This window comes from Accipiter gentilis, chromosome 21 (genome assembly GCF_929443795.1).
Source record: "Accipiter gentilis chromosome 21, bAccGen1.1, whole genome shotgun sequence".
Taxonomy (NCBI): domain Eukaryota; kingdom Metazoa; phylum Chordata; class Aves; order Accipitriformes; family Accipitridae; genus Astur; species Astur gentilis.
The window spans coordinates 6,773,783-6,793,899 of NC_064900.1; the positions used below are offsets into that span (position 1 = coordinate 6,773,783).

A 20,117-nucleotide genomic window follows, 5' to 3' on the forward strand; every position below is an offset into this window, starting at 1 on the left:
CGACAGGACAAGGGGTAATGGCTTTAAACTGAAAGAGGGTAGATTTAGATTAGATACAAGGAAGAAACTCTTCACTGTGAGGGTGGTGAGGCACTGGAGCAGGTGGCCCAGAGAAGTTGCAGACACCCTATCATTGGAAGTGTTCAAGGCCAGGTTGTATGGGACTTTGAGCAACCTGATCTAGTGAAACATGTCGCTGCCCAGGGAAGATGAGATGATCTTTAAAGGTCCTTTCCAACCGAAACCATTCTATGATAACTTCTCCCCAGGCTCCCTGAGGACCTGGTCCCTGTCAGAAAGTGGCTGCATTGCAGCTGTAGGGTGTGTTTTCCCATAGCTCAAGTTCCAAGTGCCCATTGGGTCTTCAGTCAGGCCAACTATCTGTATTTGGCATATGCAACCACTGAGCAGTAGGGGGAAGAGAGAGAAAGGCTGCAACACTGAGCTACAAAGGGCATTAGCTAAAGGGAATGGTGAGGACATGAGGCATAAATTAAGCCTACTGTGTGAGATCCAACAGACCTCCATTCTTATGTCAGCCACTTATTTGTCAGGTGACTGTCACACGTGGAAAGTGGGAAAAGCTCAACCAGTATCTTCATTTATCAACCAAGCAAAATTTCTGGAAGACTTTTCTTCTCGTGGAGCTCAAAGTACTTTAGAACCAAATAGTAAGCGTTCCGGTTTGACAGACATGGCAGCCAAGTCAGCAATTGCTAGTGGGTCACATCATTAAAGAAGGCTGCCAATGGTTCTCCACTCTCTTGGTGTGTATTTATTCAAATTATCTTCTTTCTTAGAAAAACAAAGAAAGAAGTCTCCCAAAATAAGAACAACAACAAAAAATCCCCCATACAAACACACCATTTCTCATTTTTGTCCCAAAAATAACAACAGAAAATTCTTACTAATGTATAACAAGGTTAATTCCAGAAGGAAGAACAGAGACTTTTCAGTTCCACTTCTGGTGCAAACACTAAAAAGCAATTTATGGTCTAGGAAGAACACACAAGAGCAACTGGTTGAAAGTTCTCTTGTATTTTAATTAAACATTTGACAGTCATTGAAGAGAATCTGCACATTTACCATCTGCTTTTACAGCTGGAATGATATTCAGAAGACCAGCACAAGGCACATTATAGGCATTAAACTTTGCAGAAATAGCAACGAACACTCATTACTTGTGGGGGTTAATTTAATGTAACCTCAAGTGTCATCTTTCTCCTTTGTCGGGTCGACAAATGGAAGGCTCTAACCTTATTAAGTGGGTGTTTTAAACTGATGTGCTGCTGGAGGTAGTAACACAGAGGGGACTTAGCTACCCTATGTAGTAATACATACTGCTGAAAAGCTTTGCATTGTGGTTGTTATCACACAAGGTAACTTCCCCCTGCCTGAAGTTAGGCTAACTTTAGCTAGTGCTATCACGAATACAATCCCAGAGATAGCAACTGGGCATTTCAGCACTTTCTGCTGCCAAACAGGCACTTGCCAAGACCAGATCAATGATTGCACAAGAAGCAGCCCTTGCCCTCCATTCCTGGAACGGCATTCCGGCATAGCAGGGCACTCTGCAAATAAGCAAGAAACCCAGATACTCTAAGTCCTTTCTTAATCAAAGAAAAATTACATTATTTTTTATATCTCTTATGAATCTCTGGTCTGAGGTGGAAAACAGCTGACAGGAGCAGCATGGACATCCTTATCTGCCCCATGTGGCATGGTCACTTACTCATTACATTATTATTTTAAATTAGGGTAACTCCAGTGGCTGTCAAGGCACCTTATCTGAGACAGAAAATTCATTCTTGGGGGTAAGGTATATTCCTTCAGCTGCATGGCAGGAAGAACAAAAGTCTAGAATGGCAGTAACTCCCATATGTGAAACATATTCAACTTTTTTCATCACAAATGGGCTGACATACGAACATCAGTTCTTTGGAATGGCTGAAAAATTAAGCATGAATAAATTGCAAAGAACAAGGCTAGGCTATTTCCTACCATTATTTCTTTCAGTGTGCAGTATTTGAGCTGCTCAATTCTCACTCTCTTTTTAAAAGTCAAAGACCCTGTGATCTTACTGGAAAAAAGAGTCCACATAGTATTGTATAGTGTTGTCACAATGGCTTTCATTTATAGCCAATTAAAACTAGAAATAAGCACTCAAAGCAGAGACTATTTCCTTCCCACTTTTCTGTCTGCTTGCAGTTGTAAAGCATGCATATATAGATTTCCTTTGCATTATTTCACAGCCCACTAACTAGTGTTTTATGAACCACAGTGGTCTGTGGACCAGTAAACATGGTGCCATTTCTGCTTCCCTGCTGGATAACCTAATCTACTTCTGTCACAATTTAAGAAGTTACAGAATTAAGAGTGAGATACAATCAATTGTCCCTGAAGAGTTTTGTTTAATGTTTCTATAAATATGAACAGGAGCTCAAGTATGATCAAGATAAAACTCTTCAGACTTCATACAGCACAAATGTGTTCACACAATCTACAATTAGTCACCCTAGCTCAATTATGGGAACTAGAGGAAGAAATAAAGATGGGGGGCTCCTTCATAGGATTTAGGTAAAAAAGCACAACCTCTGCAGTTAGTGCGCTCATACTACAGCAGCAAGCTTCAACAGCTGCTACTGTTACACAGTCATATGGGTTTTCTTGCTGTGTGAGGGGAAACTTGGGAAAACTTGCTGGACACAGGTTGGCTTATACACGCTTGTATGCGAAGGAAAGTCAACTCTTTCCCATCCTACCATCTTGGGATCTCACCTGATGTTTCCATAGCCTCTACTCTTGTTGGAGAAATGGGCAGCCCTTCCCTGAAACCTGGACATTTGGGCTGGGTTGAGATGACAAGAAGAAGTTGTCCTGCATGATATATGGACCTATTGGAAGCATAAGGAGAGAGTCAAACTCCAAACCACCAATTCAGCTTCCAAGGGTAGTATCTGCAGGGCCCTGGGTATCTGCTAAAAGTCACCAGAGGGCAATGCTAAAGTAAAAACAGGATGCTAGTTTCAGAAGAAGGAGCCCCATTGTTTTCTGTCATTGCAGTCACCATAAACTCCTCTTAACTAATAAAAATACTAGCCCATCATAGAAGAGAGGGTGCATAAAATCCTCATGTCATTAAATAAGAATAAAAATGATTCACAGCCAGTGGCTGAGAACCAGATTCAAGAGCAATACCAGCTTTGCAAGTTCTGTGAACACACTTAATTCCCTGTATTTCAGATGTAACTCATGGGTCAGTTCACATTATTCACAGTTTGCATCTAATGTAGACAAGGACCATGCTTAACACAGCGTTCCTTTCTTGGATTCAAACTTTGGAGTTAGTCTTTTTACTCTTTTAGCTCTTTTTTGTGCTAGCCATCAACTCCCGGCAAACAGCCCCTCTGTCTTCAAAATTAGGCCTCTGTTTCTGAAACAAAGTCAAACAGAGAAGCTAGTGGTTCCTCCTGCTTTATCTCCATACACAGGAATTAGAAATAAGCACTGTCAGCCAAGAAACTGTAGGAAAACGAGCACTCCCTGTAGTAGCCTTCGCTTGACCAGCAACTGCATTGGATATCCAGCTACGAGCATTTGCTCCAAGTGTGATGTTTCCCATCATTGTCCAAAGAAAAAAAGGGTTTGCAAGTGAAAGCCTCTCCGAGCCAGTCTTCCAAGAGAAAGCATAAGCACATCAGTAATTAGGACACTAAAGAACAAATAGTAGCAAGTGTCCATGTGGCACTGGCTGGGAAATAAGCTAGGAAATACTGTCATTGGTACTGGCCAATCTCTAGTACCTCTGGGTTACAAAATAATTAACAAGATGCTCCAAAAGCTTCTTGCCAACAGCTGAGTCTCTTGAAGCCAAGAAGTGCCTTTGGCAAGCCAGTTTCCCGTGGAAGCATCCAGCATCCAGAGAACCTCTCTTTTTCCAGCACATTTTAAATGAAAACAGTGGATGAATCACATCAAGGAGAAATGCCAAGTTCTTCTCCTTCACAACTGGTCTCAGAGCATAGAGAAATTCTGTGTTCTAGTTGCAAGGTGAGAGATGAGAAAACCCTGCAATCTAGCTACAGATCAGATGCACCACATATGCCGAGTTGGTATAAGTGTCAGGGTAAAGATCAAGAATAGTAAAAATGGTGACTGTAAGACTTCTTCAGAGCCCTTTATCCCATCCCATGCATACGACGGCACAGAGAGCAAATGGAGCATATAAAATGCATGGAAAAGGGTACACGGCTTAGGAACGATATATCCACCAAAGCCACGCTTCCTAGAGTTGAAGGAAATTCTGGTCCATAGTGTGAGGGACAGTCGTCATACCTTGCTCAGTCCCTGTAGGGACAGCCAAACCTTGGTAAATTTAGCCCTTTAAGTTTACAGATAAATTCAAGTCTGAGTTAAAGGCTAGAACAAATATATTTTAAGGCACTAAGGTCTAAGCGTAAAGTAGGGCAGGTTGTTTCAGTCAGTATAGGGAGGATAAGCTGGCAATTTGCAGATGTGCTAGTGAGCCCTTATTCAGGCAGTCAAACATCCTTCCAACACTGTGATCCTTCTTTTTGGGAGAGAGGCTTACTGGGGACAAAAGGAAGCAACTGCCCAACTATGCTGAGCAGGCAGGCAGAAGCAGCAAACATTACACATTCTGAAGCACAACAGAGGTGCCTTAGAAAGGAGATGCTATGCCTCTCTTCACCGACCTCTCAGGGGACCGGATCAGAGGACCTCCAGAGGCCTCTTCCAACCTAAATTATTCTACTGTCCTGTGACTTTACAACTCTGTGATCATGGGAGCCCTTCTCCAGTAACTGGTGTGCAAAGGATGAGCATTCTATGGACTGGGCTTCTCACAGTGCCAGGGGACCTAACAAAGACAATGGGTATCTCTCTTTAAAGATTGGGAATATACCATTTACTGAAAAAATCTGCTGTTTCCAATAGAATGTTTTGAACGTACCACAGACCATTGCAAACCTAAGTTTCCAAATCACAGCAAGAATAAAAATGGGTTATGTATTGCTTTCATGGGCACTAGACATAGATTCTTCAGAGTTGTAAGTCTAAGTGGAAGCTGCTTCATCTGTTTTTTTTGCTGGTTGTCTGTTCAATCAAAAGCAGCCATCCCAACCTACATAGTAGAAAAGCTAAGAGGAGTCCAGTGGGAATCTTAGTTTTTTCAGTATGGTGTTAAATGACTATGCTTCTTCCACTGTGGGAACTTCCTCTGTCCTGTAAGAGAAAACAAAACATTCAGGAACAAGGAAGTATGAATGGAAATCATATGTCTTCCTACCTGCACCATAACAAAACCATTCATACATACACACATCCCAGCCGGGACTAGAACTGCACTTCCTTCCAAAACTCAGAAGGGAAGATGATAATGTGCAAAATACAGCCCTTTGAGAAGACTCCCACCTGGTAAAATTCTGCATATATGTGATAAGGGACACAACATTTTTTTTATTTAAAAAAAACCTTCATTTTTTAAGGGGGAATACCCTGTTTAACTTGAAGACTAGCAATTGGATATGAAACTTTTCACACTTAGGTTGCTCCCTGAAATCTAGTCCCAGCGTAAACTGACAAGATGAGCTGTGAACAATAGCTGTTCACTGCCCATATAACGCACGTTCAGTTCTCAGGAGTCCCAGCAAGCAAGCCATTCTCTTCCACCTGGCCTGGAGGATCACACATTTCTTACCACTATAGCCACCCATGATCTTAAAGCTTATTTCATGTAGCTTTAGGCATCTTACCTGGATGCTTTCGCATATGAACCATCTTAAAAATATCACCAAGATACTATAAAAATTAAATGTTGGAGATCAACAATAGAGGAATCATGCACATGTTAAAGGAAATCAGAAGTAAGCCAACATCAGAGAGGGTTGCAGAGGGATACTCAGTACTGCTGCCTACTCTAGAAGTGCTTTCTCCCCAGGCAGTGCCAGAACAACTACTCTAACACCAACACATACATAGACCCCCAAATGCCTCCAGGTGAGGTCGGGAGTGAGAGGGTATAAGGTCACCCGGTGTTGGACATGATAGGTGACCTCCTTTATTTGACTGCTCACTTTGCCCCTGAACACACTATAGCCATGCAATGCATGCCTGAAGGCAGGGAACTCGGCAGCCTCTTTGTAACCCAGCTGTGTAGGCACCCAGTGCTCCTTACCATCCTTTTGATAGACAACAGACTGCAGAAAGTAACAAACATTCACTCTCACTCCCCAAAACACACCTCTTCCCTTAGATGGGAAAGTAAAAAGGCAACTGACTCACCGAGCGTGGCCCTGCACTACATTTGTGCTTCTTGTCCCGACCCGGGATGATTTCTAATGAGCGATAACTGGGGGGTTTATCTTCTGGCCATTCCCGAGACCGGTGCCGCAGCCTGCGATTTGTCGCTGGGAGACGGACTTGCTCTTCTGAGGAGCTCCACGACCCACGGCGAGAAGGAGGAGAGTAGCTGTGCCGCCGCTGACCTGAGTTATTGCTCCTCCTGGTGTGGTGCTGGTAGTCTCGCCTCCCTGTGGGCCCCTGTCTCCAGCCACGATGGTGGCGGCTGGAGTGCTCCTTGGCCTCCTCTGGATAGAAACTGCAGCTGCTGCTGCTGCTCTTGCCCCTCTCAGCCTGGCGTGAGGGTGACATATCCCGTCTGGAGTGCTGGAGCCTGCCATTGTAGCCGCCTGTCCTCTGCCTCTGAGGATGGTTCTCTTGCTGCCTGTCCCAGGGCTCCCGATTGTAGCTGGAATGAGAATCCCCACTGGAAGGCAAGGGCCACCTCCGGTTTTCCCTCCTGTCCTCCACTGCAGAGTCCCAGGGTCTGGGGGCATGGGCAGCTCTCTGTGGCCGTGAGGAGCTGCTGCTCCCATGGATGGAAGAGATGTGATCAGTGAGAGGAGGTGGCATGATCTCAGAGCTCAGGGAGGACAGCAAGCTGGGCTGCACACCCTGCTGCTGGTGGGAAGGTGGCCGGAGCTGTGACATGTTAATGTTTTGGATTTCAGACTCCAGATAGTCCAAAACACCCTTGTTAGGGGAAAGCTGAGTTTGTGGCTGCACCAGTGGAAGACTGTTCTGCAGAGACACATCTAAGGATAAAAGCACAAGAGAACACAGCAAGTCAAGAGAAAAAAGTAAACAGAGGGCCCTTCTGCACTAATAATCCTGGCTGAGTCTCTTTTGAGCCTCTCTCCTCCTGCTCTTCCTCACTGCAAGAGCTGCATGAGTCTCAAGCACCCCAGCCAGCACATCCAGACCATGCAAGGTGAGGTGCAAAGAGTAGCAAGTTGCAGCATGATCTGTGTTTTGGGCACCACAGAGGTAAGAAATGAAAGTCATCCAGCACACATGGAAATACAGTTTATGTATTTAGAGAGAGGAACATTTTTTTTCCTACAGCATTGATACCAAATTTTATTTTTAAAAAATCAGAGAAAGTTCATAGTGTTTTCTCTTATACCTCATTGAACTGGAATAAATATGAACCAATGCTGCAAAAGAAAAAGAAATTTTTATATGTATGCACACATACAGACACACATGTATGAATAGATATAAGTAGCAAATGGAGAAGTTTCTTCACTAGGAGACTGGTCCAGCTCTGGAACAGTTACACAAAGAAGTAATGGAATCTCCATCCTTGCAGGTTTCCAAGACTCAGCTGGACAAAGCCACAGCTGATGTGACTGAGGTTGCTGACAGTTCTGCTTTGAGCAAGAGGTAGGACTAGGTGACCTTAGAGGTCCCTTCTATGCAACATCTCTAAAAAGCTGACCTGAAACAAATTTAAGGGAAACTTAAGCACAGGAGATTCAAGGACTGTGAAAACCTAGGCTGAGGAACTGACTTGCCCATTTTCTGCCAGCATGCACATGGATTTCCTTGAGAAGACTCAAGTGTATTCTGTCTTAAATCATGGTGGCTCAGTCACCAGATCTTCCTAAGGAAAAGTGATGCCTTGACTAGGAAAAATGGTAAGTGTACAATTAACTAGCAGGCTAAAAAAGTATATACTCAAACTTCTTGAATCTAGCATTTAAGATGTTTGCAAACTATTTCTTCAAACAACAGGTAAGACACATCAGACACAGAGTAAATCTGTGACTGCTGTATAGTGATGAAAAATTTCTGAATTTCATCTGAAATATTTTCAGACTAAAAATATGTTCTATTTATTTGATAAAAGTCATTATGCTGTATTGCCCTATTTTCCTTGGGCAATTAAATAATATTACTGGTAATAAGTTATTTTATTGCTTATTTCTCTAGGTCTTCAGAGACTTGATCTTCCCTCCTCCATTAAAGTTACAAATAAATACCACTAATACAAGCAATTTTGGGGCAGAACAACTGGGAAATTCTTCCTGGTTCATTAAGAGTCCTTCATTTTTTGCTGCATGCAGGCTAGATCTATCGCACAGAAGGCAGTTTGCCCTTAATCATTTGAAGACTAGACATTTGATAAGAACTCAAACAAATTGCACCTCACTTGTCATGTCAGTTTTGGCTATAAGGAGTTGACCGTGACCAGCACAGCAGAACAAAGAGACAGTACTCTCCTCTACCACATGAAGTGAGATAAGCTGGGTATATTTACCCTGCAGTTGTTGGGGTGTAGCACAGATATACCTTAGTTAGCATTAAACTACTTCACCCAGCACTGAGCTTAGCAAGGCACTTAAGATGGATAGGCTGTATTTATCAACCCAGGTAAGTCTATAGCACCCTGCAGATGTAGCAGAGCTGTCATGCTAGGACATAGAGTAATGCTAGGAACATCCTTCTCTCTTTTGTAGTAGAGAGGCTAAAGCCTCACTGCTGAACCTCCCTGAGAAGTTACCTGTTTCTCATCCTGCTTTCCCTCTGAAATGATGCCCATGGTCTTACCTTGTTGCAGTAGAGGGTTCAGCTGGTAAGAGGAAAGTTGCGAGTTCCTGTCGCCACCTCCATAGAACATGTTGGGTGACATCCAAGGTGCAAGTGCCTGAGCCTGCTTCATGAACCGATGCCGTTCCAGTACTGTAAAAGGAAGAAGAAAGCTTACAGCATCTATCCGGAGAGAACAATTTGCAGACCACATACCGTTTTGCCTGATGGACTGTAGCCTTTGGATGTGATCAGATAGAGGAAATTCACAGAATGAAGAGTTCTCTCCACCCTATGACAAAGGTAAAATAGAGCACAGGAAATTCCAATACAAAGTTGTATAGCTTCATAAAGATACCTAAAACAGAAGAAAAGGGTTACTGCCTGACATTCGGGGTACAGCTCCAGCAACTGGGAACAAATGGCACTATGATTAAGTACACAGCACAACCAAATGCAAGACTTCCACCTGCCCTGTAATTATGAGTACAGTTGCAGAAAGGTGGGAAATAATGTTTCACACAGCAAGACATACCACACTGTTTTCCCTCTCAAAAGTCTTTCAGCTCATCATTGGTCCTTTCCCACTTTTGGCTTTGATTTACAGCTAAACAAGGCCTTTTTCTGCCACCTTCATGTAGAGTCTGTTCAGATCATATTTTCCACACCATACTCCATCATTTCCTCTCTGTTCCACAAATAGGGCACTCAGAGATGCACTGTCCAGCTTCTCCCTTTCTAGTCTTTCAACCACTCTTGTCCCTCTCTGTAATTTAACTTAGCATGACTCTCAGATTAAATCCCTTAGGACAGAGTGATCAAACTAGTGAATAAACTACATTTCCTGTTCTCAACAGCAATGTCCAGTGTGCCAAAAGAGCAACTCAGTGTAAATTTCTCTCTCTCACTGTTTTTCCATCACTGCTAACTCCAGTCCCCTACTTGTGGGGTCAGGCTCCAATTCCACTTCACTTTTTTCAGCGCTTCCATCTCACCTCTATGCAGACAACCTCACCATCCCTGTCTTCAAAACTATTGTTCATTGCTGCTGCTTTTTTGCAAATAACTAAAAACATCTTACAGAAACTTACTCCTTCTACCATAGTCAATCAAAACTTAAGTTTATGAGCAAGTAAACTCTGCAAGCCCCAGACCTTACAGAGCCTGACTCTGCATGGTTTGTCTGTCCTTACTGGGTGAAGTTTTCCTGCAGCACAGCCTTCACAAAATTTCTCTTATATGGCTTCTGTGGAGTTTCAGAAGTGTCAGGCTTTTACTGCAGTCTCTTCTCTGGTCGGGCATGAACAGAACAACACTGGCTATACAGTTCAGGAGACAGATAGGAACGTAATTGCCTTTGAGACTTTTACCCCTCTGATAAATCTGGCTGAGGTTGGCTGATGAAATTAAAAGCTATTGGAGGGAAAGAGACAGGGGATAGACAGACAGGTTGACTGCATAAGCCTTGCTTCTTTAAGAAACCAGGCTACAGCTGAGCTCCAATTAATTCTGTCCCCTGGGTTCATCTGCAGCAGGCACCATTTAGACTGCGTGCTCTTTGGGACTGAGCTCTCCATTTCAGGCAGCACTCCAGTTATTAAACATGTCCTCCTTTAGCTGTTTCACTGAATTTACACAGAGTACCACTTGCAGCAAATCGGACTGACCATGCCTCTCAACACATCCTTCCCTTTCCCCACAGTTCATGCGGCTCCACTTCGTTCTCCACTCCTAACTCCCTCCCCCTCCCCAGCCTGGCTCCAACCGGAGTGAACTACAAAGCTGGAAACTTCAGGGTTTTTAATCCTAATACTCTGATTTTTCTTCAAAGCTGTGTGGCCTGAGGTAGCAGCTTTCAAGCATTTTATGTCAAACATGCTTCATTATTCTTTTTTCCCCAAGGGATTTTCCTCCAGTTTAGGTTTCAAACTTAGAGGAAGAGAAAAAGAGGAAAAAGGATAAAAAGAAGGGAAAGGCCTTATCTCTTCCTCTCACGTTCCTCTAATTATCACCTTGAGAATGTCCTAGAATCTGCTGAGCGCATGTGCCTGGGTTTTGACCATAGTCTTTGACTGAGGAGTAAAAGACCCAGCAGCTGTGGGCATACCTACTTAGGGTTCCCCTCCTTAGGGTATGAAGGCAGTCACTAGGACCAAAGTCATCCTGTCCCTGTAATTCTCCGATCTCTCCCTACAGCTGAACAAATACAGAATTATCCTTGGAATTCCTTCACTACCTTCATCTCTCTTTCTTCCCCAGATACTTTGCCTTCTAGTTTGAACCCAATATATACTCTGGTTCCCCACCTGCAGAATGGAAATAAAGTTACAGATCTCTTTTTAAAGTGAACATATTTATCTAAGGAAGGTCAGATTCACTGTAATTCCAAAACTCATACCTGCTATAAAACTTTGGCAGAATGTCATGTTGTTCCCTCCACTTACTCCCTGCTGAGAAAGGTTGTTCTTCACCTTTGACAGACTTTACAGCTGCTGGGCCAATTACCCAATTATAAAAAAAAAATTAAAAAAATAAAAAAAATTTTCCAACCTAGTCAGACCCAGGTGCAAGTATATCCTATTTTGCACCAATTCATTAGTGGAAGAAGTCCACAGTAGAAAAGGAACTAATAGAAACAGAAGGAGGTCATACGTATATTTACCCTGGTGGGCTTTTCTCAGAGCTTTCCATGGGGAATGTAATTGGCTTGCTCCTGGGGCATGTTTAATATTTCTGTACACCAATTCTGAATTACTCAAACAATGCACTTCTTTTATTACTAGGTTCCAAATCCTGTTAGTTAACGACCTGACTTAAGCCACCCAGAATTACCTTGCCTCAATGGCATCTATGACTGTTCAGCAGATCTAGGCTACCCTCTAGTGGCCAATAATGTGGAAGAAATCACCCGTACTGGGCTTACACTGTAACTCGTAAGACTTAGTTGAGGATTTCTGCCTTCTCTTCAGTTGTATGAAACTGCTATTCCTCAGGACTGTTCTGTAAGAGGCCCCCTGTATGTATCGTCTTGTGGTTTTTAAGGCCTCCAGTTCATTTCTTGGAGTGCAAAAAGGTAAGTCAGAGGCAGGCTGGAGTGAAGAGAAGGTGTGCTAGAGGAAGGGAGCAGGCACAAAGATACCTTACAAAGTGAATAAAGAGGGCAGACAGCTGGGATAAAAATTACAGCCACAGAATCCAGCAGCCAGTCAAGGTGGCTGGAACAGGGAGAGGCTTTGGGAACCCTACAAGAATCCCTCCTACCTATCCTCAACAGGAGGCAGGAAAGACAACAGCAGCAGTCTAGAATATGCTATCATCTTCTACAACACAGAAAACCAAAAAGGAGCTCACACATATTCTGAATGCCTGTTTTGATGAGAACTAGGAAGTCTGGAGGTGTGAGTCCTTCATCTCCATCACCTCTCTCTCCCTTCATGGAAACTAATTTTTCTGCCGAATTTCCATAGCCTCCTCAATACCACACATTCTACTTGACAGCCTGTAAAGCCCCCAGAAAGAGTTTTGTTTTGTTTTTTTAGCAATAAGAGGGATGCTCTTTGCAAGGGCTAAGCAAATTACGCTTAAATCCAAAACTCTAAACTCTAAAACAGCTTACTAACTCCCAAGATATAGCAAATAGCTCTTTCACAAGTAAAGGGAAACCAAAAACACAGCTCCTTGTTCATAAATCCTCTCCTTGTAGCATCCAGGGAAAAATCTGGTGATTTCAGTGATAAATAAATGTATTTGTTGCATTTTGTTCCTGTCAGATTGTGTAAACTGTAGGGGGGTTCAGTCTACTTTGTGTTGCTACTAAGTTTCAGTTACAGGAACACAGAGGTTATATGACCTTAGTAGTCAAAATTCAAAGGGTGGCCTCACTAACAGAACAGGGTCTGGCTGCAGAATCTTTATTATTGCTAAAAATGACACACAACAAAGTTTCTCTTGACCCTCAAAGCCTCAGAATGCATTTGCACCATTGACCACCAAGAGAGACCATCTTTCTCCTTTCCTTCTCCTCACTTCCTTCCCCAAAGAAAAACAAACAAAACCTTTTTCTTGTAGAAGGAGCAGCTCTGAAAATAACATGAAGATAGAAAATTCCAGTTTTTACATAATTACCTCTCAGAGCAACACACTTGCAGGTTAGGCCAGTTTGGAGAGTAGTACCAAGTCATTTGCTTGCCTTCCTCACACTCACAGGCATATGAACCACAAGACAGGGAAGAAAAGTCCTGAGCTACTCATACAAGAGAGCTGATCATGACCTGGATGACATGAAAGAAGTTGGTAGCAAGATGTGAGTGAGGAGGAACTTCTGAAAGTAGGACACAGAGGGGCAAGATGGGCTCCACGTATCCTAGCTCCCCTCCTCTAAACTCAGATAAGCTGGTCATGGAGGTCACATTGGCCAAAGAAATGTCTCAGTCTGTATGGATGCTGAACTGGAGGGAGAAAGTGGAGCTCAGCAAGCTCCCAGTCAAGATTTTGTCTTGACAGAAGCCATGAATGGATGCACATTTGCTTGAACCTCACCTTCCTCATTACAGCAGCACCGGGTTGGGCAGCAGACACATGGGACGTGGCAGCAGCAATACTGGGGGCAGCACTGGCACCAGCATACTCCAATCAGAAGAAGGAGGAGGAGGCCACCGAGAATGATGAGGAGTACTGTGAGCCAGTCTATGGAAAAAACGAGAGAGAAAGAGGATCCTGATGTACCTGGGCATAAGTAAGTTACTGAGCACCTCTCCACTGCTGGAGACATCTTGGAGTGGGGAGGAAGAGAACAGGAGGAGATACCTGCCACCCAGGCAACAAACCACAGGCACTTACGGAGAACAATCAGCTTAACTTCTTTGTCTGGATCACCTGAGGTGTCTCCTGGTGCTTCCACAGCGCAGTAGTACATGCCGTGGTCCCACCACATGACCTCACTGATGACAAGGTCTGCCCCTGTGGGAGAGGGACCGAGAAGTCAGCGGGCTATTGGGGACTGAGAGACACTACTTTCAGGCCCCACTCTGAGAAGGCCTTCTGCCTGCAGGTGACGTACAGTACTGCATCTCCCCTCTTCCCAAGTGTAGCCATCACCTTCAAACAATCCCATTTGAGTCCATTGAGAACTCCCATAAACAGCATTAACTGCCAGTCCCTTTTTTCTTTGTGTTGCTGGAAGGCAATGCTATTTAGAAGCAGGACTAGTTCTGTGTGGAGTGAAATAACCAGCGTGCTGCTGGATGATAGATGTTAACAGATACCAGCTGCTGCCAACCCTACTGGTTTTGGAACACAGATCATTGTCCCTGTTAGTCCAGCCATCCCAATAACTCTTCTGGCAGAAGCAACAGCTATTGCTCCAGGGACAGCAGGGAGCATATAATACACCTGGACAATTATGCAGTACTTCTTAGAAGAAAGAACTGTTTCCTAGCCTCTGGGCTCCTCAGCTTATTTTTGTGCTCTTCAGCAAAATGCTCAGGCATCCTCAGCTCAACCGTAGCTTGTGGTGCCTCCAACACCCTCAGGCCAGCTGGGGTCAGGGCCCTTCACAGCTCTTATTCCACTGCCATCTCAGAGAATATGGAAGCTACAGATTACATTAGCCATGTTTATGCTTCTCTTCACTTAGTAGGCCCAGATATTGGATAGTTACCGAGTTCACTGCCTGCCTGGGAGGTCAAGTCACTTACGGTTCTGAATGGTGATCTTTCGTTGTTGGTAGTCGATACCCAGCACAGGCTCCTTCTGCCCATACTTCTGGATGACAATGCGCACCTTTCGCTGGCTGTCATTGCAGTCATCAGATGGGTCCTGGCCAAGAGCTAAACCGGCCTGGTATGCTACAAACACACATCACCAAATAAGTTGTCAAAAGTTATTTCAAAGGACCAATTTCTATCCCCTTGTGAGCAGCAGAGAAACTCTTGAATGCATGTGTGCATTTGCTTTAGTTTAGTAATACAAGGTATGGCTTCAAACCAGCAAGGACAAGTTGCTTTGGAGTACTCAAAAGCAAACAGAGGTAGAGCCACAGGAATGGCAGAGATTTTGCAAATGCAGGAACTGCAGAGGAAATGCCTCCTTCACTCACAACTGAAAGATCAACAGTAGAAAGAAGGTAATGGTGGTAGGCAGCTCCCAGTATGAAGATAAACTGCAAGGAAAAAAAGTCGCAAAACTCCCAGGAGTACTGGGACTAAAACAAAAGCGTGTTTATTGGCCAAATAAAACCTCTAGACATACATGAACTGCTGTAGGGATTGTCTCCCTTTCCCTCCTGTAACCCATTAGATGCTGTGGGGCTCATAAAGACAGAAAAGAATCCATCATCTGATTCCAGCTAAGGATTATGTGTAGAGACACCTAACAGAATTAATGGAGGACTAGAGGCCATTTCTGTGCAATGGTCTTATGACAGACTCACAATATAAAGTAACATTGAATTGCCAAGTATTTGAGAGCTAAGATTTGGGGAGACAACTGATACAGCCAGCATTGTCTGTAAAGGGCTTGCAATGAAGAGAGGAGAGCACAAAGCTTGTCAAAGGCTTCTCCGCTGCTGTATCTACAATGGATCATGAAGAGCAGACCCAACTAAGCAAACACTGTGACCTTCCTGCTCTCTGTTCCTTTTGGGGACTATTAGCTTGAGCCTGGGCTCAGAGCACTCGCATTATGCTGGGATCAGCAGAGCCATGGACCCACCTGCTTGTGGACAGGGCTATAGAGCGCTTGGTAACATGCCTAACCAACCCATCCAGGCTGCATAAAGGAGAGTTTGGGCACCAAGACACCAAACAAGTCCACACTCCCACTCTGAGCTCAGTTTTAAGTGTTAGTTAAGCCAAGGTTGGCCAGCTTAAACATGCTGCAAGGATTGAAGAGAAGGGGGGAAGGGGGGGGTGGGGGGGAGAGAGAGAGAAGAGAGTTGAATTCAGCTGGAAGGGACCTACAATGGTGATCTAGTCCAAATGCCTGACCACTTCATGGCTGACCAAAAGTTAAAGCATGTTATTAAGGGCATTGTCCAACTGCCTCTTGTTGCTCCCCAACACTGACATGCTTGGGGCATCGACCACCTCTCTAGGAAGCCTGTTGCAGTGTTTGACTACCCTCTCTGTAAAGAAATATTTCCTAATGTCAAGTCTGAACCTCCCCTGACACAGCTTTGAACCATTCCCACACATCTATCACCAGATACCAGGAAGAAGAGATCAGCACCTCCCTCTGCACTTCTCTACTACTGCATACAGTATTCAAGGTGAGGCCACACCAATGCTAAATATAGTGGGATCATAACCTCTTTTGACCAGCTGGTTATACTGTGTTTGATGCACCCCAGAATGCAGTTTGCATACCATTTTAAGAATCATCTTAAACACTCCTGAATTAAGGCTGCACACACCAGAATGTCCGCACATGAAGTGCTGCCACCAGTACTAAATGTTATTACTTAGAAGTCTTTCTGCCTTCCATAACGCATGTTTCTTCTACTTTCTAAAATCAGTAACACCTGGTCACAGGTATCTAGCTCCAACCATGGGGTCCCCCATGGAGTCATAAAGTCCACTTGTTGCAGGGCCCTTGCTTTCAAACATGCTGAAGCATAAGATGGGGCTGCCAAGACTGAGAAGTCAAACATGGCTGAGCCTCTCTGCCTTCTGAGTTGATGACAAAAAGGACAAATGAGCTGCTTTGGCTGGGATTTCTGGTTTGTGGGCAGGAAGAGATCAAAAGCCTGTATTATGCAGTAAGTCTACCTTCCTCTTCCTTTCCGTTTGAAGAGGGATTCCTTGGAGGACAAGCCTGACACTTACAGACTGAGTAGTAGTCAAAGATGGGGTCCTTGCAGAAGGATTTGAAGCGCCAGGTCACTACCACGTCCTGCAGCTGAGCTGAGGTGCTATAGTCACACTTGAGGACGACGGTGGCAAATAAGGTAGTATAACGCTCAACATCCTGCACTGTCACCAGAAGGGAGAGGCAACCTGCAAATGAGAACACAGAAGGCAGTCAGCCTGCAGGAACAGACCACACATCACGACTTTCGCTCTGTACCAGACAACAATCAAAGTACATCTCCCTTGGCCTCATCCAGGACCTGCCCCTATGGACCTCACCAGCCCCACTGGTGAAGCCATACAGAGTTAGAAACGCTAGTTAGAGTACGAGTCCCATCTTTCCCTGACAGAAGGCAGCTTGAGCCAGCTGCATTAGCCTGCCTTACAGACTGAATTATTTTCTCCAAAGCAACTATTAGTAGTCATTATGTAGCACATCACTCTGTGTTCTCCTTCTGCATGGGGAACACTGTCCCTCCCAGCTGAGGGAGATAATTCGTTGGGCCCAGAAGCACACAGGATGCTTGTCATCCTAACCAGAAAAATTCTGCAGCACCATCTGTTCATATAAACACCAAATGAATTTTATCAAGATCTCGCTAAGACAGTCATCAGAATGGCATCTAATGGTGACCAGGATTAAGACAATACAGCTTTTGGGCTGTAACATCATAGTTAAACTTAATCTGTTTATCGCCACTTCAGAACAACATACATGAATTACAGTTTTTCTCCTTTTTAATGAAGCTGTTGTTACGTAAGTTTAGAACTTATCCATAACAATCTTTACAGCATTTTCTATCCAAGCAGCTGCACCCACTGAGGAACGTTTTAAAAGTTTCTCATAAGCCATGCTTTATTTTAGCCACACTCCAGAGACATCTCTATCTTATTTAAACTTTGATAATACAGTAAGTTGTGCTTGTCATTAACAATAGCGAAGTTATCACCAGTTGCCTTTGATAAGGAAATACAAACAGTGCGGAGCAAGTGTGGGATGCCCTGTCTGGAATACAGCCTGGAGAACAGGGCAGGGGTTGCAGTGCAATGCTAGTCGCTTCTTAACTGGGGAGCACGACAGCAGGAAAGGAGGGAAGGAAAGGGGGAGGCTTGGAAGGTACCAACTGAAAGGTTCTCCATAAACCAACACTTGATTTTTATTGCATATTCAAAGGCTTTCCCTCTACTCCATGTTTTCAGGATGAGAGCGCACAAGGGAACAAGGGACTATGTAGTAACATTTGGACCACAACTGCAAGCATCATTCTTTCAGTGTCGTCTTAGGCTGTACCTCCACAGTACGTTCCAGGCAAATATGAGCTCAGTCAGTTTCCACCCAGTGGAAAACATGCTGCAGAGGTGCAAGGCTGCCTCAACAAGTAATTCTGCAGTGGGATATCATCAATGCAGTACTCGTTCAGTTTCTGGTTTGAAACAGACTCCTGGTTAGCCAACTCAAAGCATGGGCAGAGCAAACTTACTTGCCTTAAAAATACCACATAAACACACAGAGGACCAGGGTAAACTCTGAGTCCAAGGCTTTTCTGAAAACTAAGATATATGCACATGCACTTAAACACAGAAATACCAGCAGCTGTGCAAAACTCTAGCAAAACCAAGGATCTCCAGTTTTTGTAATGCTGTAGCACAGCAAGGTCCAGACTGGTCACAGGTAGTTACAGTTGCTCTTATTTAAGAGCATTGTACTTCAACACATCATGTTTCAGCTTTCTTTGTGAAATAGCTGACCCACAGGATCTTACTGCAGGAAATCACGAGAAACCAACCCAAAATCCAAACTCTCAAGATTGGCAAAACCTTGATCTCATTGTCAATCAGATTAATTCCCATATGAATTCTGACCTGTCAAGGATCATGGAAACAGAAGAGATTTTCCATGGTTTCCTACAGCAACATCTCTCCGGCAAGAATAAAATACTCAAAATCACTATGTGCTTTTCACTTACAGAAACCAAAGCTCTTTATTAAAGGGATCCTTTCTTGTTACCTCTCTTCTGCAAAAGAGTCAGAGTTGAAAAATAAGTTCCTTACTTTCTAAAGAGGTTAAAACCCTACTATTCCCACCAGAGGACAGTCGGATTTCTCTGCGTGTCTGATGCTTCATACTAACCTCCTCCAAGAAAACTGAAAAGATGTGAAATTAAGGCCGGTTCCTAAACTTGGACTGCATTACTCCGCTGCACACTGCTATCCTTCTTACCCTGGTTGGAAAGAACAAAGCTGGACACTACCAACTTTGTAAGTTAACGGCTTCCTCAGGCCTACGGCTTTGCTTTGAAGACACTAACCTTCAGAGCCAGTGAAGCCAAGTTTTAGCTAGCATATCATGCAGGAAGGTGGCTGTCAAGCAAGACAATCAACAAGCATACCTGCATATTTTTTTGCTTCTTTTACTGGTTCTCTGTGAAAAACTGAACTTTGGTATTTAAAGTTAAACCATCAGCAAAGACCCAGGCGTCCAAGAAGGAAAACGATCATTGTATTTCCTACAGGAGATCAGAAGCTGTCAGGCAACCTGCAAAGCTTGGCAGAAAGGACTCTGCTTGCTGAAGGCCGCCTGTGGACACGGAGGTGAGCTCCTATCTCCATACAAGCATGTATCTAGCAGGTAAGGAAGCTCTGCAGCTACACCAGAACCCCAAAGAGGCTGGGGCTGCTGAGCTAGCAGCAAAGGCTGGGGTGGGCGCTTCTCACAAGCCAAAGGGGAACCCCTTTGTGCTTGCACCCCGTGCTCCGGTCCAAACCGAGCCGGCCGCACACGAGCGATACTGGAGGCTGCCAGGAAGCCAGCGGCCACTTCCTCCTAGGTGAGCAGCTAGCCGCACCTTTGGGGTAACGAAACTCCTCTCCGCATGGCTTTCGCACCCACCTCGGGAAAGCCCCGCTCTTCCGCCCGCCGGGGAAGGAAACCAAGGGGGGAAAACAACGCTCGCCCGGGCCAGGCCACCCCTTCCGCTCGCCGCGGGGCCGCCGCCGTCGCTCCCCCCCGCCCCACGTTAACCCCGGGCAAATCCGGACGGCGCCTCCCGGGCCCCGGCCCCCTGTGCCACAGGGGTGTCCCGGGGCGGGGAGGGGCCCCGGAGGGGACCGGGACCCCGCCGCCACCGCCGCCTCCCCGGCGCGGCCCTCACTCACCGGCCGGCAGCCAGGCCAGCAGCAGCGCCCACCGGCAGCGCCCGCGCTGGGCCATGGCGCGGCCTCCTCCACCCGCCCGGGGACGTCGGGCCGGGCCACCCCGCCGCGCCCACGGGCCCTCCCCTTCCCGTGGCACCTGTCCCAGGGCCGGGCGCCGCCGCCGGCCGCAGTCCCCTCCCTCCGCGGCCCCTCAGCGCCCGCCCGGCGGCAGGTACGCCTCCC

At 45.1% G+C, this 20,117-nt stretch overlaps 1 protein-coding gene across 1 annotated transcript; it reads right to left on the reverse strand.

Moving 5' to 3' along the window:
* Window positions 1-1,022: 1,022 nt before the first annotated feature.
* Window positions 1,023-20,037, reverse strand: ILDR1 (immunoglobulin like domain containing receptor 1). The gene is made up of 8 exons (XM_049824854.1): window positions 19,896-20,037; window positions 16,716-16,886; window positions 14,589-14,738; window positions 13,732-13,851; window positions 13,432-13,578; window positions 8,914-9,045; window positions 6,304-7,115; window positions 1,023-5,244 (listed from the first exon to the last, which is right to left on the reverse strand). Exons 1-8 carry the CDS (start codon window positions 19,948-19,950, stop codon window positions 5,203-5,205), a joined length of 1,629 nt encoding a protein of 542 aa, XP_049680811.1. The 5' UTR covers window positions 19,951-20,037; the 3' UTR covers window positions 1,023-5,202.
* Window positions 20,038-20,117: the final 80 nt, after the last annotated feature.